This window comes from Hakea prostrata, chromosome 8 (assembly GCF_041222555.1).
Source record: "Hakea prostrata isolate BN-2017 chromosome 8, UWA_Hpros_2, whole genome shotgun sequence".
Classification (NCBI taxonomy): domain Eukaryota; kingdom Viridiplantae; phylum Streptophyta; class Magnoliopsida; order Proteales; family Proteaceae; genus Hakea; species Hakea prostrata.
In genome coordinates this window covers 34,672,409-34,695,632 of record NC_142607.1, presented here as the reverse complement: position 1 = coordinate 34,695,632, position 23,224 = coordinate 34,672,409, and the positions used below count along the sequence as shown (strand labels likewise).

Genomic DNA, 23,224 nt, shown 5'->3' with positions numbered 1-23,224 from the left:
AGGCCAATTACTAGTACATCCGCTGAATCACCAAACTAGATGGCGGAGATTTCAAGGTTATGTTGATAAGATGCAGATCCGAGTTGTTCTTGCAAACCTATTGGGTGCCTGAAATTCAAGAGTTTGAATTAGATGTCCGGTAGGGGAGAGCCATGTGTTCCCCTAATGTTTTTGAACCACAAAATAGAGGATGGAGCCACTGAAATTTTCACTTTTATTTTTTTTAATTAATATTTAAAGGTGGGCCTCACCACCTACTGAGTAGTAGGTTTTTTTTTTTTTTTTTTTTTATTATTATTTTTATTTTTTGTACTGGTGCTTGTTTAATAATGGAAATGAAATGCCTTCCGCAATGGTCGATCTATAATGACTCCACTGAGAAGTATGGATCTTTACCACTCAACCAACCTTGCATTGGCACCTACTTAGTAGTTCAAAACCTCAAACCTCAAATTATGGCATTGGATGCATTCTTTTTGTTTTCTTATTTTTGGGTCAACAGAGAGTCCAGATCTTCTTTAGTGCTCCCTCGACGGCTTTATAATCACAAAATGTAGTGGGGCCCACGGATGGAGAAAAATTGAAAAAAATCTAATTTTTTCACCTCTGTGGTCCCACTGTATTTTGTGGTTGTAAAGCCTTTTCGGTGGGAGAGATGATCCGGATTCGTCCACAAATGCCCTCATATGCTTATGTGGCACATCTCAACGTTGGCGACAGGACATCTGGATCCAAATGGTTCGTCCCCAGCCTCACCTCATTCTGTTCACAGAGACCTTCTCCAGGTTCTAGCTATGTACTGTTAGAAATGGCTTCCTTAGCTCAGTCGTCATGGACCTTCTCTCCCAATTCGACTTCCGGCGTCTCTTTTTCTTCTTCCTTCAAAATCAACACTTACCCTTCGACCTTCGTTAAGGCAGTATCTTCAAGAAGTTTAAGGATTTCCTCCTCTCTAGGGAACTCCAATGTAGCAAATGATTCAGAGAAAATTGTCCAAGATGAACAGGAAACGACTGAACCAGTGAAGCTTGCTTTTGCCAGAGCGAAATCCTATAAGAAAGAGTTACAATCAAACCCAAGTCCCAACAAAGAATCGAACCAAGTAACAGAATCTGTTGGCAGCGGAAATAGAACTGAAGGTTCGGTTGCAGAGAATGTTGATGGAGGCACGAAGGAAGTCCCGATTGCTCTTAAGCAAGCCATGGAAAAAGCTACAGAATATAAAAAGAACAAAGGAATTAGAGGAAATGTGGATAGTTCTAGTAATGTTGGAGAAACAAAGAGCGATTCAGGTACTTGTTGGAAATGATTCGTTCTTTTACAATTTTCAATTGAATTATAATTGAACCTGATTAACATGGAGGTGTTGCTGACAAGTTCTGCTCGAATTTCTTCTGATAATATTTATAAAAAGTTGTCAGAAGTAGGTATTGAATTCATTTTTTAGGGTTATGTGGTTAAAGTATGTTCAGTGGAAAACAGTAAGAAGTGAATTATCTGTTTAATTTCCATTCTAGGACTAGAGGGAGCAAAGGTGGGGACATCAGGATGTGGGTTTGTTGAGAAAAGAGTTAGCAAGAAGGAAGGACCAACGGTTTCTAGTATTGATTTTATGGGTCTTGGCTTTTCGGATAAGAAGGAGGGCAAAAGACTGCCAGCAGGTTTGGCTCCACTGGTAGACACTTTTGCAGATGGGGATTTGCCTGAGGTAGAGATTATTGTTGGGGACACTAGCAATTTTGAAGCTCAAACACCTTCTGAGACAGAGCTAAAGAAAGAAGATGATTTTGATCTCTACAAACCTAAGGTTTCAACATGGGGAGTTTTCCCAAGGCCTGGCAACATTTCCAAGACGGTATGATATTGTTTGTCATCTTCCATCTGTGACAATTGACATGTAATTCTCTCAGCTGATATACTGATTTATATTTCATATTCCTAATAGGAGATGGCTGGGGAAACTGATTCTTTCATTACTCCAGTTAGGTCATTTGCTTGTTTGAGAAAGCAATTGTGTCAGTTATGACCCATTTTCAATCTAATTTTGCAAAGTCATTTACTGGCTAAATGTAAATCAACTTATCTTGAATGCTTTTCTCTTCTCTGTTAAAATACTAAATAGTTCCTGATAAATGGTAGAAATATTGAGAGGACTCTTTCAACTGGGGGAAATAAAAGAAAAGAAAAAGAAGTACGGTATTGTTGTTGAAAGGATGCTTACTTAAACTAGATATGTAATAGATGGGACTCGTACATTTTTCGGTATTAAATGAAGGACTTATACATTTTTCGGTATCAAACGATAGTAAAAATAACTGCCATCATCTCTTTCATTGGTAGCTTCCACAAGTCTCTGGTGACTTTTACCCTGTTGTTGCTTGTTATATTTGATGTGTTTTGTTAATCATGTCACTAGAAAAAATGAATCACACTTGAAGGTATTTTATGTTTGAGAGCTCTCTGAGCCAAAATAGGAAAGGGAAAGTAACTGCCTCAACCATATCATGGGTTATACATTAAACTTTAGCCCACTTCTACGTGAAGGAAAGGCAATCCTGTTAATTTTCCTTTTATGTACACGACAGATACAACATGAAGTTTCATATGTCGAATTTGCAGCAGGATCTATATGACTTCAATGTGTGGCTTGCAATACTTTTTCCTATTTCAATTTTCTCCATACTAGGTTTTTTTTTGATAGGATGCTGGAACATCATCTATATTTATGTTGCTCAGTCCTCATATCTTTGATCCATGCTGTCTACTATTCCATCTGATGTCAGTTTGGTGGAGGAAGAACTATTCGTCCAGGGGAGGTGCTTGAAACCGCTGAAGATAAAGCTGCTAAAGAAGCATGCACTAAACAGTTACTTGCAGCCTACAAGAACAGGATGGGCCTAGTAATTGACCCCAAACTGAAATCTGAGTGTGAGAAGGTATGGTTGAAACAACAAGCCTTTTAACGTGTTTCACATTCGCAATTTTACTTCGATGTGCTCTAGGGGATAGTTATATGTCACTTATATGATCACATCTTTTGAACAATTATGCATTGGAATGGGTGAGGGAAAGCTTTTAACAGTTAGCGTGACATGGATATTTTTCATATATGTTTAATGTGAGACAACACAGGTACATAGAATCATCATAGCCATTACAGGTTACTGTATAACTCACTTTCACAAAATCTGGTAAATCAAGTTTTACATGTTGGGAAGTTGGTACTTCCATTGGCAACTAGTCAAAATAAGCATAATTTCCCCCCTTATATGCTTGTATGTATTGCCCTAGATATTTCATGGTTTAAAGTGTATCTTCTTTACTTTCTCTTACTCAATAGGGGACCAACACACTGGGGAAACTAGGATGAAAAGTAATTTTGTCTCTAGAATCCTAGATGCATGTTTTTCTTTCTCCTCCTAATGGAGAATTTCCAAAAATATTGCTGGCCTAATTATCTTGTTTGTGCAATGGTAGGCTTTGAAAGATGGAGACTATTTGATGGATCGTGGGAACCTTAGGGAAGCATTACCTTATTATGAAAAAGTGATGAAGGGCTTAGCTTTTAAGGTAACTACTCTCAAGATACAACATTTCCCTTGAACTGATTTTGAGCTATTGACATGGGCAGAAATTTCATTCAATAGATTTTCTGTTGTAGTAAAACATACAGGATACAATGTTTTCTCTACTTTCTTGTTAAGAATTTCCCAAGAGAACTTACAGTGCTAAAATAATGGAACAGGATATGCATCCCATGATCCTGTGGGTGCTAAAATTAGCATGATCCAATTGCCACTAAACATAACCCAAGCAGATGTCCAAACCCCAATATGTGGCCCCTTTTTTGATGAATAATATATCATTAGTTCTCAAAATATCATTAGATATCCAAAAGGAGAAGGGAGAAAAAACTAAGATGGTCACAAATTTATAGCTGATGGATCTGGCTAGTAGAAAAGGGGGATTTATCCGTCGTGTTTTTGTTTCTGTTAGACAAACACCAAGAAATTATGGACAAGAACAGAAACAAATCGAAGGAACACAGAGAATTAACGTGGTTCACATACCAATGCCATGTGCTATGTACACGGATGAAGAAGAAGAACTTTCACTATATAGGAAGAAGATTACAATGGAAATCTCAAACCCAATTGCCAAAACAGTGTTACAAAAAACTCTCACCCAAAACCTAGGACAAAAATTTCAAATCTCACAATGACTGAATAAGAGAACAAGGTACATATTTATAGATTTCAATCAAGTAAATGGGTAGATCCATCGGGTCAGGTCCAGCCCTTTGCTTCCATCACTTATCTCACAAATCAGGTCATTCGGGTCATCCACCAAAATATGTTGGTGCAGGTCCATCCCTGAAGTCAGGTACAAGAATTTGGGTCATGTTTAACAGTTTCCATTCATTCAATTCTTCCTCAATGGAATGCTGGAAGTCTTGAGACAAGGCACAATGTCCCTTTTCTCTGCATTGCTTTAATTTCAGCACTATGCTAGAGTTCCTTGCATTGATTATTGTTTTAACCCCTTGGATTTTTCACACTGACAGTGCTCAACCATCATCACCGATACCCTTTCCTTTCCATCCAGTTTGCATGAAATGATAGATTATTGAAGGTCTTAAAAACAAAAATTTCTGACTAAAAGACTCTTCATATGAGAGGGAAACAAGTATATGTTGACATACAATGAGATTACTATTTTTTCCACAAAACTGGGTTTGACTTTACAACTCAATGATCCTCCCCAACCCTATCACCACCCTCCAAACACCCCCCCATCCCCCCCACACACACACAGAGAGAGAGAGAGAGAGAGAGATTCTGTAGAAAGCATTCTTTTGTGGTTGTGTAGTAATTAACTTATAGTAATGGTCCGACTGTTATTTTTAAATATCCCGTTAGTCTCCATTTATTTCAATAAAAATATTTCACTGGAAAATGGCACACTTTTGTTATAAAATTTATCTTGTGTTTCTTTTCCTTTTCTTTTTCTTACTATAAATACATTATCAGGAAGTATTTTTGTACAGATTGAAAATAATCTAGTCATATGATTGGGGTGGTGTCCGCAATTGATGGCCTCTGTATCATTGACTGGGAATCCTTTGAAAGTTGCTTTCTTGCAATTCCATTTTCTTTTAAGATAACTCTGTAAACTTTTTTTTTTTTTAACTAAGTGGCTTACATCCACAGTAATGCCTCTGAGAATGTTAATTGTGCACTAAATTTCTTATTAAATTAAATTACAATCAGCTATTTTTGTTACTCTTTTAAGTCCTGCCACACTAAAAGTGTCCAATCCGTTCATACTTGATCATTTCCAAATCTTAGGAACTTAGGAAAAAAACTCAATTTAATTTACTGCAAGAATTATTTTCTTATTTCTGTTTGTATTTTGTTATAATGCCATAAAATATTATTTACACAGAGTGAACTTCATGGATTGGCGGCTTTGCAATGGTCTATTTGTCAAGATTCACTTAGCAGGTACCATACCTATTTTGAAATTTTAAATGGTTTTAGTGTTGGATTAGTTTGATCTCATTATTATGTTTACTTACAATCCTAGTTAGACAACATTCTGTCTAGCAAATGTTAAGATACAATAATTTTCTTGAATTTTCATGCTACTTCAAATCCTAATGTCAAGAGCTTAGGTTTAGGCCAATTTACCCATCCTCACCAAACTTGGAGAATCATTCCCCTACATTATTACCTACATCGCATCCAAGTTTCAGCCCATTTTGATGCCTATGGACCCTAAGTTCTTCATGTCAAGAATATTCGGAAGTTTTCCCCTACAAGTTGGATTGATCCAATATTGTTCACAGATAACATTAACCACCGGACAGTTTCAACATTACCAGATCACCGAGGGATCCAGATCCCGTTGTTTTCACCTCTGGGAAACCATAGTTGAACTACAAGAGATCCCTTTGTAAAGGACACAATCACGCACAAAAGTTGAAAGTCAAATTTGAACTCCAACATGATAAGCAAGAGTCCAGGATGAGCAAGTCCTAAGAGAGATCCTAACTAACTCAATCTTTATCCTTTCTTCTTGTGGACTCTCTTGTAAAGCTGTGAAGAGTAATCGAGTTCAATTCGAACTCTATCCATATTTTCAAAGTTCAACTATACCTTGTATCAATACATTTATCGGTCTCACAATGAGATGCAGTGAGTATCGATTCATCTCTAACTCTAATGTGGTATCATGAGCCATTGACTAATTTCCTCATTTAGCAATGTCAATGTCCAAAGCCTTCTCCACCACAAACACCTCTTCCACTGCAACCCTCATCTCTCCTGTGAATACCATCCAACTCTTGCCATCAAGCTTGATGATATCAGTTTCCTTTTGTGGTAATCACAGTTTCAATCTTTTCTTGTTGCCCATGATTTAATGGGGGTATTCTGATAGCACCTTTCTATGTCCATCCCAAACTCTCACACCTGCTGCTGGTTCAACCAATCCCACCTGAATTCCTAATCCTGCTTTCAGCTTGTGGAAACGCCAAGACTAAGTTATCCTCTGTTGGATAATTTCTCATCTACCTGAGCATTCTATGGGTCGTATCATAGGAGTTTTTTATTCAAATGTGGCTTGGACCACTCTAAAACACCCTATGTGTCTCAGTCATAAGCCCATGTAATGCAGCTCAAATATCATTTGATGCAGATTCAAAAAGGTAACTACACCGTGGCTGGTTATCTCCACAAGATCCAAGAGCTGGTTGCCAACTTAGTTACTGCCTCTCATGCTGTTTCTAGGTGATTTTTATTAGTATTCTCTGCAGTTTAGGCATTGACTAGAAGTCTTTCACCATGCCCATCACAACCCAGGTCAACCCACTAAGTCTTGATGACTTCACTGGCCCACTCATAAGCCGGGAGATCCTAAAAGAACCGGGATCCCCTCTCTTGGATCTGCCAGGTGAAGAAGTAAATGTTGTTGCCAAAAACACCACTCCATCTCCTTCAAATAATTCACCGGATACCAGTCAACCCCATGCTCGCACTTATAGGTTGGTTTTGGCAAGATCTTGGTTGATTGGACCTCATTCAATTAAGGCTACTCATGCACTGGGTACACCCCTTTTGTGTTTACTTATTACCAAAGGTTACTAATAAATGGTGCTATCCTACATAGAAATTGAGAATACTTTGGTGATTCTAATCATATGATTCAAAATTTTATTTTTTGATGCTTCCTCTGTTTTGGAATTTCTAAATCTAACATACAAACATTCAAGTTGGCATTATGCATACTGTATCCATATCTTTTTGTAGCTGTTGCAAATTCATAAACATTTGAAATATTTTCTGCTTACTTAATAGTATGTAATTTAGATTTAAAAGATTGCTTAGGAATTGTCTACAGCAACTCAAGAAAGTGTTGAATTGGTTGCAAAGGTGGTTCTTAAATCTCAATACAAGTGGTCATGATGAAATTTGGAAAAGTTAGGAAGACCACATGGCCTTAACCATTGAAGTGATTAATCCTAGCAGTATGGAATGTTTCATTGATGAAGTCAAGTAATTGCATATTGTTAGAATTGTAGCCCTTCTAATCAGGCTAGGGATTGAAAGGAAATTCTGAAAGAGAAAGAAGAATAGAGAAAGACTGAAAAAGAAGAAATAAGAAGGATGGAAGAAGACTGAAGAAGAAGAATAGAAGAAGGGATAGAGCTTAAATGTGCATTTTGGCTCTCCCTTGGTATTTTATATAAAATGTAAAATCAAATCTTATTTTGGCTTCCTAAATTGAGTTACAACAAAAAGGAAAATTACATATTGCATAAAATCAAGTAATTGCATATTGTTAGAATTGTAGCCCTTCTAATCAGGCTAGGGATTGAAAGGAAATTCTGAAAGAGAAAGAAGAATAGAGAAAGACTGAAAAAGAAGAAAAAGAAGGATGGAAGAAGACTGAAGAAGAAGAATAGAAGAAGGGATAGAGCTTAAATGTGCATTTTGGCTCTCCCTTGGTATTTTATATAAAATGTAAAATCAAATCTTATTTTGGCTTCCTAAATTGAGTTACAACAAAAAGGAAAATTACATATTGCATAAAATCTCCCAAATCTACTAAAAAGTAAACTATCCTAAGGAGATTACTTGTCAATAAGCAACAAGAAAATAAAAAAGTAACCAAAATAGAAAGTAACTAAAATAGAAAGTAAACATAATTAGAAACCCTGAATTTTCAAAACTTGTGCACCAAGACTGCTTCTCCAAAATAGATACTTGTGCAACTTATGATTCTCAACACTCCCCCCTCAAGCTGAAGTATACACAAAGAACTCCAACTTGAACAATAAGAATAAACTTGAAAGGCAGCACCAGTCTTAAACAATATAGCAATAGCAAATGCCGATAAACATTGAGAGAACTTCACCCAGGAAATAATCAACAACTACTTAAAAAAAACCCCTTTAATTCTTCATGTCGAATGAACCATCCAATAATGAGAACAATTTGCGATGTTGAAGATGAACAAAATCCATAAATATAGCAACATCAAAAGCACCATTCAAATAATGCCAGTAGTATGGAAGAATCTCCACACTAATAAATAAAAATTCGAGCCAAAGGTCAAATATCATAAGTAGGTAAGGTGTAGCTCCAATGTCCATATAAGCTCTTTGCAAGAAGGCAAGTAGTAGGTGCACGCCGCAAGTATGGGTAGACTTAAAATGGTAGTCCATTCGCTCTAAATCTATCATTCTTATATAATTCTCGTCTCACTCTCCCACCTAATAGGTAGGTAAAAGAGTTCTTGTCTACTTTGGTTGGGTGGGATTAGAGGTTATTGAAAACCTTTCAATTTGTTATTTTTTGGTTCAGACAAGATTTGACAGTCGAATCAATATAGCATTACTTTGGACCAAGTAAATAGACAAATGACAGGCGCCCGAGGACCCGCGCCGAGGTGCGATTAGCGCGCCGCGCTTGCCTTGTGGGTGGTGGTGGTGTTGGTGACTACTGACCAAGTAAGTAGGTAAAAGGTGGTATAGGTTACTACAAACCAAGTAGGTAGGTAAAAGGTAGGTTAAGGTAGTATAGGTTATTACAAACCAAGTAGGTAGATAAAAAGTAGTATGGGTTAGTGCGGACTGAGTAGATAGGTATTGTTATCTCCACAAATAATACTCTTCCAAAGTTCTTGAACAAATATAGAATACGCCTCCAATCTCCCCCTCACGTGTGGCATTACATGTGGTCAAATAATGACAACCAATTGCCAACATCTCAATTTTGGTACTGAGGAATTGTGTTACATGATGGAACCAGGTGCAAGAACTTCCAGTCATTGTAGTCGAAATGATGCAGGGAAAACCCTAGAAATTAGGGGACCTATAAAGTTGGCTTCTAGATTCTTAGTGGGAGACTTATTCTTGATAGGTAGTTAAAAAGAAGAACTTGCATCGACTGAAATCTGATTAAGCATGCAGATAAAGACAATTAAAGCAAAGGAAGAACAATCAGTCCTAAGTAGTGAACACAACTAAACAATAATAAAATAGGGAGACGAGGGAATAGGGACCACGGCATCGTAACCCTAAATTTGAATGCGAAGTTATCAAGAATCCTAAATGGATATTTGCTGTCATAGTCAAGATCAAAATTCTAACAGAAAATTCAGCAAGAGCAATGCAAAGAAACCTTATACATTTATCTTCACAAACCTTCTGCAATGTGAAAAGACAACAATATAGGATAGCGAATAATTTACTGCTGGCTCTGATGAGGGCTGCAAGCAATGATTTTTTTAATTTTTTTTAAAGAAGAAGAAAAAGAATGCATGTAGCAGTAAGGTCTGCCAGGCAGAGATGCTGGATAGAAGGAGAAGGTTTTCTTCTTTTTTTTGAGAAAAGTGACAAAAGAAAAGAGAGAAAACAAAGTGAGAAGGCTGCTAGACTGAAAAAAGGGGGTTGGGGACTTGTTTCACACAAAGAAGAAAGAAGAAGGGGAAAAAAGACTTTACCATGAGAAGAAATCAAGAGAAGAAGACGCCAAGAGAGAGAAAAACGTGGGAAGCTTTTCTAGTCAATATTTCATTCATCTAATTCATCCATCGATTCCCAATACAAGGCTTTAAATAGAAATGTTTAATCCATCTCAACCCTACAACTAGATTCCCAAGATTAACCCTAAATGAAATAGCAAATTCTAACCCAAACCCAAAATAATCCAAATTTGGGCCAAAAATACTCTAGTGCCCACAATGACTCAAAACAAAATTAAAAAAATAATAGCAAACTAATACCCAACCCACTAAGATTCAAGAAAAATAAAATAACAAACTGCCTATGGGCAATGCTCCTCATTGAACTATAGGACCCTAGCAATCCGATAGCTTCTAAATTCGTTGTCCATCACATAGATGTTGGATGATCTTTATGTCGGCATCGCTTGTAGACTCGGAACTGTCGACTGATGTTCTCATAAACTCTCCCCAACTTTGAAGAATTCACCTCCGGTGAATATAGGCTTTGGTAGTACTCAAGCATGTCTGGGTCAAGTTGTTGTAGCTCCTCCATGGTGATCCAAGTGCTTTTGATCTCAGGATATCCACGCCACTTAACTAGGAATTCTCTGTAACCTCCCTCTCGTGTAGTTATAACTCTCTCATCAAGGATCTCCTCAATTGCTTGAACTTTGTCGTGAAACTTAGGCATATGTGGTATGAAGTGGTAGGGAGTGTAGGGTTTTACCAACAGGGTCATCAAAAACAAAGGGAAGGGTGTCAAGGTCATCTGGATAGAAAGATGTAGTAGTAGGAGTGTCATGGAACGGAACAAGACATAGGCATTAACTTTTAGTCTCTTCAAAATCTCGAATGGTCCTGCACTACGAGCATGTAGCATGCTTGCTTTCCCTTTAATGAAATGTTGTGGTCTGGTCCTAACCATTACCATGTCTCCTTAAAACTCCTGCAATTGTCGATGCACGTCAACTTTGGATTTATATTGATCATTACTCAGTGTTATTCGTGTCTTATACTTGCATGTAAATCTGATATGTGTTACGCAAAAGACTCAGTTGATGGGGAAGTCTTAGAGCTTGACACAACTGGAGTAAGGTCTATGGGAACTATAGGCTGGTATCCTAGACAAACCTCAAAAGGTGACAGACTAGTGGTTCTGTTCTTAGAGCTATTATGGGCAAACTCGACTTGGGTAAGGACCGGTCCCAATTGGTAAGGTACTCTCCTATAACTCAATGCAACAAATTCCATATACTCCTATTAACCTCGGTCTGACCATCGGTATGGGGGTTAGATGCAGAAGAGAAATGGTGTTTGGTTCCCATCATCCTCTATAAAGTTTGCCAAAAGTGATTGGTGGACATCCCTATTGGACACTATGGTATTAGGCAACCCATGGTACTTGACAACTTCGTGGAAGAAGAATTTAGCAACAACTGACTCGTCGTATCTCTTAGAACAGGGAATGAAATGAGCCATCTTCGAGAAGCGGTCGACTACTACAAATACAGAATCATGTCCTCTTGAAGTCCTAGGAAGGCCAAGCACAAAGTTTATACTTTATACTAAGGTCTTGCTACGGAGCATGTGGCACATGCAAGGGAGTATACAACCGATGTTCAATTTCTGTTGCTTAGCAATCTAACACGTCTTACACTGACTCAGTACCCCAACAACATCTCTTTTGAGTCCTAACTAGTAAAATCGGTCCTCTACTAGGCTAATAGTCTTATCTTAACCTTGCAATTCCCAGATTAAGAAATCTCGAAGTGAGGTCCCAGGGATGCAAAGTTTGGTTCCTTTGAAAAGGAAATCATCTTTTAGTAGGTAATTTGAGAGGCTAATAGGAGGATCTCCACTCAGGGAAGTGAATACCTCACTAAAATCAGGGCAAGTGGGGTATTGACCCTTGATTCGCTCAAATCCTATGACCTCAATGCTCATTGTTTGAAGTAGCGCGTTGGCCCGATTTGTAGCATTTGTGTGGTGGAGGTACATATTAACCCGGCTTAATGCATTGGCAACAATATTTTCAACACTAGGTCAATTGTTTTGAGTACAAAGGTGTACTCTTGTAGAAATCCAACCCACTTGGCATGCCTTTGATTTAGCTTTTTTTGGGTGCTTAAGTATTTCAGAGCTTGGTGATCAAGGTGTAACATAAATTCTTGTGGTAAGAGATAATGGTGCCAATAACGCAAAGCTTGGACAACCGCATAAAACTCTTTGTCATAAGTGGAATAGTGTTGCTTGGCATCATTAAGCATCTCACTAAAGTATGCAACAAGATGTCATTTTTGACTAAGGACACCACCTACCCAATGCCTGATGCATCACAATTGACTTCGAAGACTTTATGGAAGTTTAGAAGGTGTAGGATTGGAGCCTCCGTCATCAACTTCTTAATCTCTTTAAAAGCCTTCTTAGCACTTTTAGTCCATTTAAACTCTTTCCTTTTTATGCAATCTGTGATAGGAGACTTAATGGTACTAAACTGGTAGATGAACCTCCTATAGAAGGTGGCTAAGCCATAGAAGCTTTGCATCTCATGGATGTTAGTCGGTTTTGGCCACTTAATAATGGCTCTCACTTTCTCAGGATTAGCAAATACTCCCTGGCTGACATGATAAGTCCTTAGAAAATGATTTGATCACTCATAAATGTGCACTTCTTGAGATTGGTATACAGCTTTTCTCATTGAAGCACTTGGAAAACTTGGCACAAGTGATCTAAGTGGGAAGACAAGATTTTACTGTATATAAGGATGTCATCAAAGTAAACCACTAAAAGTTTTCCATTAAATAGCTGTAGCACCTGATTCATTACTCTCATAAACGTGCCAAGTGCGTTGGTTAAGCTAAAAGGCATGACTAACCATTCATAGAGGCCATCCTTTGTCTTAAAGGTCATCTTCTATTCATCCTTAGTTCTAACCCTAATCTAGTGGTGTACCCGCTCTTAAGATCAATCTTAGAAAAGATTGATGAACTAGCCATCAAATCTAGCACGTCATTAAGCCTAGGTATAGGAAACATATACTTAATGGTGATCTTATTAATGGCTCAGCCGTCCACACACATATGCCATGTGCCATCCTTCTTGGTTATGAGTTGGGAAGGTACTGCACAAGGGCTAAGACTCTCCCTAATGAATCCTTTTTTAAGCAATTCATTTACTTGCTGCTTCAGCTTATCATGTTCTTTGGGATTCATGCGATAATGGAGGAACTCGGGACCAAGTTAATTGCGTGCTCAACATCACGCATAAGTGGTAAGTCCTATGGTAATCCACGGGAAACAATTACCTGACTCCTTTAATAAGGGTTGCACCTCTCTTAGAGCATTAACAAATTTATCAGATGTGTTTTATGTATTTAGGTTACTCTGCGAGGCAACTAGAGCATAAACAACTCCTGACTCTTTACACTCAGCTTCAAATTGTTGCTAATTTAGTATGTCAAGTGTTTTAAAGCGAGTTTGTTTGGTGGTACTACCCTTATGCTCTCCAACCTTAAGCTATTTTGGGGCATTAGGGATCAATTGGATCTTTTTCCTTTTATATTCAAAGATACAGATGTTAGATCTCCCATAGGTGGTGATGTCCCCATCATATAACCATGGTCTCCCTAAAATGATGTGAGCGATATCCATCTCTAGGACATCATGCCACCCTCTATCCTGACAACCAGCAAAATGTAGGGGAACTAGGCATCTAAGAGTAACAGGGATGGTAAATTGATTTACCCATGTAACCTCATACGGTCTGGGGTGAGCCTCTGGTTTGAGTCCCATTCTAGTAACAACACTTTGAGCTATTACATTCATGCAACTACCACTATCTATGGCAACCCGACAATTCTTACCTTGATGGCAGGTGTAGGTAATAAAAATATTGGTCCATCACCAATTGTCAGTATCTTTGGGTTATGATACCATACAACGAACAACTCCAAGCCTAGACCCATCTACCATATCAAGATTCTCATTAGATATGTTCTCACTTGGTCTATGGTCCTCATATTCAGGCTCTTGATCATCATCCCAGTTTAAGTCCTCATGGTCTTGCCTTCCAACATAAAGGTTTTTATTGGGGCATTCCCTAGCAACATGTCCAAATCCTTGGCATTTGAAACATTGGAGCTTGCTAGTTTTCATGGGGGAGCCCCCAAAATGCCTTTACCCTTGTTATTAATTGGATGTTGTGTGTTAAATAGGGGTCTTTGGAAGTTGGTAGTGTTAGGGGTAGACCTTTAGAAACTAGATTCCTAGGGTTGAAAGCTCTTTTTTTGAGGAAAAGTCTTCATGGACGTCTCAAGTTCTAAAGAAATCCTAAAGGATTGAGGGACATATCACACTAAGTGGGGTGCAAGTCATAACCGGATATCTGAGTTAAATCCTGTAATAAACTTAGGAAGTGTTTGCTTAACATCCTCACACAAGTACGGCTTCTAATTTCAAGCTCATTGAATTTGGCCATGTACTCGGTCACATTTAATTTTCCTTGCTTTAGGGTGTTCACTTCATTCAACAACTTCAGCCTATAGGTGATGGGTAAGAACTCCCTCTTAAGCCTTTCTTGCATCTCAACCCAAATGGTCACTAGCTCAAGTCTAGGACATTTCTCTTAGTACTCTAATTTTGTAAAAAAATCTTGGGTAGCTCTGGTAAGCTTAATCTTAGCAAACCTAAAGCGAACCTCTTCCAACATATCATAAAAATCAAAGTACCAATTTATTTGCCTAATCTAGTCTAGTAAGACTTTGGCATCCATTTGACCATCATAAGATGGGGTCTACCCTCCTAATGTCGAACCCTCTGTCATAATTGTCCCCTCTATCATAGATGTCAAGACCATCATCATACTCATAGGTTTCATGGTGCATGGGACCAAGGTGTCCACGTGCTCCACGATCTCTACCTTGCCCATTACCTTGGAAACTATCCCTAATTCTATCAAGATCCTCGAAATGGTGGTCAAAGTTTTGGAGGTCCACTTGGTAGTTTTCAGTCCTAGGTCTATTGGCTTGAGCATTATGTCCTTGTTTCTCTTTTTGTCCCTTTATGGTAGTAATTCTTGTTACAAGGGTTTGAACATTACACTCTATGGCCTGAATGGTGGTGGGTTGGGCTACCTGTTCTCCTTGTGGTTATTTAACTCCTCTTGGGTTGCTTTAATGACTTTCAAGATCTCTCCATTTTGTTGGAGCAACTAGGTCAATTGCGCACTCGATGAACCAGTTAGTAGAATATTCGTTTCCACTTCGGGTTACCACCATACACGGGCTGACCTAATCACCTAAGACACCTAATCTAAAACCAGCAATTTCTAACAACCGAAACCTAAAAGTTCAGCAGTACTAACACTCTAAACCATGCTCTAATACCAAATTTGATGCAGGGGAAACCCTAGAAATTAGGGGACCTATAAAGTTGGCCACTAGACTCTTAGTGGGAGACACGTATTCTTGACAGGTAGTTAAAAAGAAGTACTTACAACAATTGAAATCTGATTAAGCGTGCAGATAAAGACTGTTGAAGTTTGGGCTGTTACTGTTCAAGTTAACAGTAATGTGAACAGTGTTATGCCATTATTCCTTGTTTCCTTTTTAGATATGCAACTCTTTCTAATGCAGGAATCTTGCTACACAAGTTTTGGTAGTATCTAGAAAGCATAGTTTCTATTTTGTATTAGTTACTAATTTCAAAACTTTCCTTTTTCAGTACATTCTATTTTGGACAGATTTTAGGAGTTAGTTTTACTAAAAAATTCTGTCCATAAGTTGTACTCTTTATTTCCTTTTTTAGAGGGCAAGATGGCTTACTTCTCAAGTTGTAATCTAAACTATTGATATCTAAGAGGCTGTGATTCTAGGAGTGCTAAGTTAGAATCGCAGGCGTATGTGATTCCTATCAATTCTTCTTCTTTCTTTTTCTTCTTCTGAGTTATTCTTGTTATTGCACTGTTTTGGTTGATTAAAGTTTATTTTCTAACATGGCATCAGAGCAAGTTTAATTAGCCTAGGGACTGTTTTCTCTCTCTTGGCTGCCCAGTTTTTTTTTCTTCTTTCCTTTTTCTTATCTAGGGAAGCCCCGACCTTCGCTGCAGTAGTTGTGAATGGCTGTCCTTCTTTGACTTTTGAAGCACCAAATATCTATGTATTAATACTACAAAAGGCACAGGCTTTCTGGAGATACATCTACCTATTTGATTCAACTGAGGCTGCTACTACCCTGCTTTTTGTGGAAATCTGAAGTTTGACCTGCACTATATTGATGTCCTGGGATTCCTCTTGATTCTTGCGAAGATATGCCCATAATTCGGATTGCAAGACCTAAGTATTGTTTTCCATTGTTTGGCTATTAGTTCTGCTGCAAGTCGTATACTAGTTCCCATGTTTCATTAAATTTCTCCGTTCCAAAAAATTCTGCTGCTACCGTCTTGCTTTACTACTACTTCCGTTGTTTATTTCAAAATCAAGTTTGGCCTTCTCTTTATTTAATACTTCTACAAACACCTAGAGGACTACTTTTCCTTCATATCGAGATCTATTAGAGTTTCAAATCTAGCGGAAGTTTGCTGCTATGGTCCAAGGTACAACGCAAGATGTCTATTTTCTTCCGAAGATCAGACTGCACTGGCGAGGACTTATGGGATGTTTTTCTATTAACTATGTCACTGCTGAATATTATAGTGGATTGCTGCATCAACTACTGCAATTCTAAGATTCCAAGCTGGTTCAGTAATTTTCTCTTGATTTAATTTGCTCCTGCACTATTTAAGAGTTAGTGGTGGTCCAGAATTTTTTTTCCCTGTGGTAAACAAGACTTTGTCATGTGAGACGATTTACTGCTGCTTGATCAGCTTTATTGGTGAATAATACACTGCTCTGTGGCTGCTACTTTTCCTTCTTGGGTTTCTTTTGCGACCTACTTTAAGATGCTTGTAATTGGTCATCATTAATTTTCCACGTGTAATGCTACACATGAGGGGGAGAATGGTACCTTATTCTATATCTATTTAAGATGTGCGGATGGATATTATTTGTGAAGATCTTTGTCCTCAACTTATGACATTCTACAACAATACCATTATTTACCTTTACCTATATTGTCCTTTACCTACGTAGTAACCTATACTACCTTAACTACTAGGTCCGTAGTAACCCATCCTACCTTACCTACTTAGTCTGCAATATCCCATACTGTCTTTTACCTTACCTACTTAGTCCGCAGTAACCCATACTGTTTTTTACCTTACCTACTTAGTCTGCAATATCCCATACTGTCTTTTACCTTACCTACTTAGTCCGAACCCTTACTGTTTTTTACCTTACCTACTTAGTCTGCCGTAACCCATACTGTCTATTACCTACCTACTTGGTCCGTAGTAACCCATACTACCTTACCTACTTGATCCATGGTAACCTATATTGTCTTTTGCCTACCTACTTGATCTACAGTAGTATATTGACTTTTACCTACCCATGCTTTACCTACTATTTGCCTTCTTGCAAAGCATTTATATGGACACTGGAGTTGCAATTTTAAAGATTTAGTGTGGATATTTCTCCCTACTACCGGCATTATGTGGTAGTGTCTTTGATCCTGCTATACTTATGGACTTTGTTCGTTTTCAACATCGTCAATTATTCTCATTATTGGGTGGTTCTTTCGACATGAAGAATTAAAGTTTTTTTAAGTTGGTGTTGATTATCTCTTGGGTGAAGTTTTCTCAGTGTTTATCGACGTCTGCTATTTCTACACGATTTAAGATTGGTGCTACCTTTCTGCAAGCTGAAGTTTTCTTTGTGTATACTCCAGCTTGAGGGGGAGTGTTGAAGTTTGGGCTGTTACTATTCAAGTGAAGAGTAACATCCCCCCCCCCACCCACCCCCCCCCCAAAAAAACCCCCCCCCCCCCCAAACCCCACCTTCCCCGACCTCCCCCCCCCTCCCCCCCCCCCGCCCTTTTCCCCATTCTTGAAAACTCAATTTCGAGCCTCAAATGCACTCAAATTGATTTGGATTTTTGCATACTAGCTATTTCAAACATAATAAACACTATAATAACTACTAGTTTACTAAAAACTACTGAATGTAACATCCAACATTCCAAGTATATAGTACATGAATCAGAGAAGAAGTTGTATTGTTATTACTTACAGTTACAACTTACAACTTACAACTTGCTTACAAGTCTATTCTATTCAAGCCTCGGTCTCCCTCTTCCGTCGCCCCCTCAAATGACAATATAACTCCCTGATGTTTGCCCCCGCCCCTATAGTTTTGGACATAGTCCGCACCTCTGTATGTGGCCTCTCCACTGCATGATTCCCTAACGGTGGGGTTGTGAATCTCCGGCTGGTGGTGGTGGGCCTTGTGGCGTGGAATAGTGTAGTCTCTCACATGGCCACCCCCCCCGGCTCTCGGGACTGGGGTGTCTGGTGCTGGTGACTCCGATTCGATAGTGGGGGACACCATGCTCCTGGCCGCTCCATACCTAGGCTCTGTCTGGCTGCCCCCCTCGATCCGGGGGACACCTTGGTCCATACCATGCCTAACCTGTCACTCGTAGACCTCTCTCCCGCGTTCTTGAGGACTCGCGCCTTGCCATCCGGATCCTCTGGGTGGAGGAGTCTCTGCTCATCATGCTCATCGATCTCATGATCCCACCGCTCTCCTCGTGGACGGTAGGCCCATTGTGGCGTGTCCTCTGTGCTCCGCCATGCTGTCTCCCCTTCCCCTTCCTCGTTGTGAGGACTTTTTGCCTCGAGATGCGCTCCGGATGGTCCGATCCCGTGTCGCGTGGGTGCCGCTCTCTCCGTGATCTCGGTGGTCGTCCTCCCCCCTGACTCTCCGTCCGCGTGTGGTGGTGGTGGTCTCTCCCTGGATCGCTGATCCCTCACGGGTCCCACACCCTCCTCTCCCCTCCATCTCCCATCCCGTCATCATCATCCCATCTCTCTCGCCGGAGGCCCGAGTCACCTCTTCTCGTGTCGGCCGATCTCCTCACTCGTGGATGCACTGGGTGTGGCACGAGGCGGCGGGCTCGCTGTGGCCTCCCCTCCCGGCCTGGTCCCCCACTCGCCCCCATCTCCTCTCGCATCCACTTTGGGAAGACCTCCATCCTCATCCAGTCCGTCTCCACTATCCCCGATCCGGTCCCCGGGTTATCATCATCATCCATCTCTTGTCCCAACTCGATATTGGTGCTCTCTCTCTCCTCCTCGTCTATTGATCCTCTCTCGCCTCTTTATAGTGTGGTAGACAGGTCCTCTGCGCTTCACCCCTCGGTTGCGCCTCTTGGTGAATGAGGCTGAAGGTGCTCCACTTTCGCTCCCCGTGGTACATGTTTGGGAGAGCACTTTGCTTGCAATCCTACTCGTTGTGTGAATCACGTCCAATTGCAACCACCACTCAGCTGCACAAACATGCTCCAGTCATTTTAATCTTAAATAACTAAATTAAAGATAATCTGATATATATTATGTATAATGTATAATGTTTAAATAAATGATGAACTTACCCAGGGCGTTTCCGTCCCGATACGCCCACGACCGAGCTCCCGGCATCCCTAGCCTTTATCTAATATATAAAGAGAAAACAATAACTAGTTGTACTTAGTAGTTACTAGTTACTACTTACTAGGTTAATGACTTAGTATAAAACTCAATTGTGATATCAATGATTCTAATCACTATCTCACCTCCTGGTGCTCTTGTTTGCGTATCCGGTTCGAACTTCTCCACTCGTTTGGCGATCCATCAAATCTTGCCTCATCCCAATATTGTCCTTGTAATGGTCTTGGGATTTAAATAGTATGTTGTGTAAGAAAAAGTATGTCATAAAAGGGAATAGTTAATGCTTGCCTTAATAGTGTGATAACATAATGAAATTAAATTAAATACTAGACTTAAGTACTTAACAACTTAACAACTCACCCCTTATGCAGGGATGCTGCACATGACTCCCATCTATTGTTGATGATTTGAGGACTTTCTTGTTGCCGCTGGGTGCTCGAGCAACTTGCTGCTTCATCCTATCTCTGCGCAATATGTGTGCTGGTGGTTTTCTTTGCTGATCTACCATCCTCACACATTCACCCCGCTCGCATCTTCACTACTATCCTCACATTGTGTCGAAACTCTCATCAAGGATAGTCAACCGAGCTCTCCTTCCTCCCACCGATGAAGAACCCTCCCGCTTAAACCACTCCTCCGATGCAAACATACTCCTAAGGCCAGTCTTCCTACTCTCAAAGCTCTGCAGTGCTATCCAATTAGTAGCAAATCTGGTTATGCCTGGCCTCACTAACTCACCCTGACACTTGTCCCTCATCATCCTTAATGCATAGGTGTGGTTATATATGAAGGTGCTAACATGTCGAGCTTGGTCCACCGTATTCTTCACAAGCTTGACCTTTCCAATCTCCTTCAACATTAAGTCAATGCAGTGAGCAGCACAAGGAGTCCAAAAGAGCCTATATCTGTCCATCCATCAAGGCATCAAGCCATCAATACAAAGTTATAAAGTGTACATGTATATGTGTAATGTAAATATATGTATTCACAAATGAAAATTAATACTATATGTTTAGACTTTAGATACCTGGAGTTCTCTTGCATCTTCAACCCAGCTTTCTTGTAGTTGGAGCCATTATCAGTCACAATTTGAACTACATTTTCCACTCCAACCTCCTTCACCACTTGCTTCAGTAATTTGTAAATGTATTTTGCATCCTTCTTCTCACCGGATGCATCTACTGACTTGAGGAACACTATCCTCCCATCACAATTCAACATGAAATTGATGATGGACTGTCTAGTGGGACCAGTCCAACCATCAGCCATCAGAGTCACTCCATAATGATTCCACATGGGCTTTAATCCCTTAATGTATTCATTTATGTCCTCTTTATGCTTAGGCAAATACACATTGTATATCTCATATGGAGTGGGGCCCCGTACACCACTCCCACCCCGCCTATCTCGCTCAATCATATCTCCGTAGTAGGGCCCCCGAGCTGTATGTGCTGGAACACTATGGTAATGTGCCCATTTGGAGAAAGCCATCCCCACTTTCTCCTTCACACTCCCCCATAAGTGCTTCAACTTTCTATGTTTATGCTCAGGCCTCGCAAATAGGGCCGGATCATTGCGAAGAATCTCAAGATCCGGATCTGTAGGATGTGCTGAGGAAGCTCGACCCCTTGTAGGGGCCCGTGGGATAGGAGCCTCCTGCCTGACACTCTGAGACCTCCTCATAGGGACTTGGGAGCCACCTACACCTCCCATACCTACTGGCTCTCTAGAGGACCCACAACCCAGACCCCTCTGTTGCCTCCCCGATGTCATCAATCCTCTGTTGCTCCCTACTCATCATCATCTCCCTCCTCGCCTGATCGGCCTCTCGGATCGGGGTCACCGTCTCCTGGCTCATCCCTACCATAACCCTCGGGATCCGGAAGGTCATCTAAGCGGCATCCTCGAACTCATCCCTCTCGTGTTCTCTTCTCTTTCCTCTTTTGCTTTCCACCACTAATATATGAGGCCATTGCCTTCTTGACCTCTACAGGCACCTTTGGGCACCCTGTTACATCCCCTGTTGCCACCAGCTAGATGCACCTTCAATCTAGTGGCCCCACCTCCTCCTATTTGTTTCTTGCGAATTACACTCACTCTTCCTCTTATCGCCTTCGTGGCCTTCCATGATCCCAAGCTATGTCCGACATCTTTAAAATAGAGTGCTGATACAAGAAACACATACTAAGTATCTTGAAAAGCTCCACAATATGCTCCAAAAATGACATACATGCTTCTAATAATAACCTCCTATTTTTAAATATTAAAAAAAATGTATAACTATATAAGTATTTTTTTAATATATAAATAATTTTAAAATATATAAAATACACACTAACTATCTTAAAAATATCCACAACATGCTCAAAAATTGCATACATGCTTCCACTAATACTCTCCTATTTTTAAATTTAAAACAGAAATTAATTATTTTTTAATATTTAAATATATTTTTTAATTATTTAAATATATATTAAATACAGTAAAATTACATAATTAACAGAAAAAAATTAATTCAACACCATCACAGCAATATGGTGTCTCAACTCTCACATACATCCATTTGAAGCTTATACATGTACTATACATAAACATTTTTAACAATATACATAATTTAGTAAATAATTTTTAATAACAGAAAAATCAAAAAATAGTAGGAAGAATCAAAAAATAATTTGACACTACAAATTCATAGATTATCACTCTAAAGTAAACATATATAAATTTGGAAGCAATCTAACATGATTTAAGGCACAAATGAAACAAAAATCAAAAATGAGGAAGTTGGTTACTCACCTTGCAAGATTTGAGAAATGCCAAATGGAGGAGCAAATCAAGTGTTTGAAGGAAATGGAATACTAGAAATTAGGTGTAGAAGCGGATGAAAACAAGAGAAATCAACAAAAATTCAAACACTCAAATGGCTCCGCGATATGGCTCGGTAGGTCGTGCCGCGATATGTCGCCGGTCGAGTGGGTATTTTATAGCCTACGCATGTGCGCTCGCCCGATATGGTATCGGGCCGATTGCTCGTCGCCAATTTCGGTCGTCGCGATGGATACTTTTGTGCCTACTACTCAATTTCGTTTCGAGTTGGATTTTGCAGGATTTCGATCGAAATTTCACCATTTCGATCGAATTTTCGGTCCTTTTTCCTTTTTTTTTCTTTTTTTCTCTTTACTGAGAGAGGAAGACAGGTTTGGTGGGGGTGGAAGGGAGTTTTTTTTTTTTTTTATTTTTTTCTTTTTTTTTTTTTTTTTTTTTTTTTGGGGGGGGGTGGGGGTGGTTTAAAAAAAAAATTTGCTGTGCCTTTTTTTCCCCTTTTTTTGAGGGCAAGATGGTTTGCTTCTCAAGTTGTAATCTAGACTATTGATATCTATAAATAAGAGGCTGTGGTTCTAGGAGTGCTAAGTTAGAATCGCAGGCTTATTTGATTCCTACCAATTCTTCTTATTTATTTTTCTCTTCTCTTCTTCCTTTTTCTTCTTCTTAGTTATTCTTGTTATTGCACTGTTTTGGTTGATTAAAATTTATTTTCTAACAAAGACAATTAAAGCAAAGGAAGAGCAGTCACTCCAAGTAATGAACACAACTAAACAATAATAAAATAGGGAGACAAGGGGATGGGGGGAAA

General features: G+C 39.5%; 1 protein-coding gene across 1 annotated transcript in view; it reads left to right on the top strand.

The window, feature by feature from the left end:
• Positions 1 to 724: 724 nt before the first annotated feature.
• The window catches only part of LOC149007646 (cytochrome C oxidase subunit), a 38,628-nt gene continuing 16,128 nt past the window's right edge, over positions 725 to 23,224 (top strand). Inside the window, exons 1-5 of the mRNA XM_089167549.1 lie at positions 725 to 1,292; positions 1,518 to 1,855; positions 2,784 to 2,936; positions 3,478 to 3,570; positions 5,446 to 5,504. Coding sequence (XP_089023675.1) covers positions 809 to 1,292; positions 1,518 to 1,855; positions 2,784 to 2,936; positions 3,478 to 3,570; positions 5,446 to 5,504 — 1,127 coding nt within the window. The 5' untranslated portion in view covers positions 725 to 808. The remainder of the gene's footprint in view (positions 1,293 to 1,517; positions 1,856 to 2,783; positions 2,937 to 3,477; positions 3,571 to 5,445; positions 5,505 to 23,224) is intronic.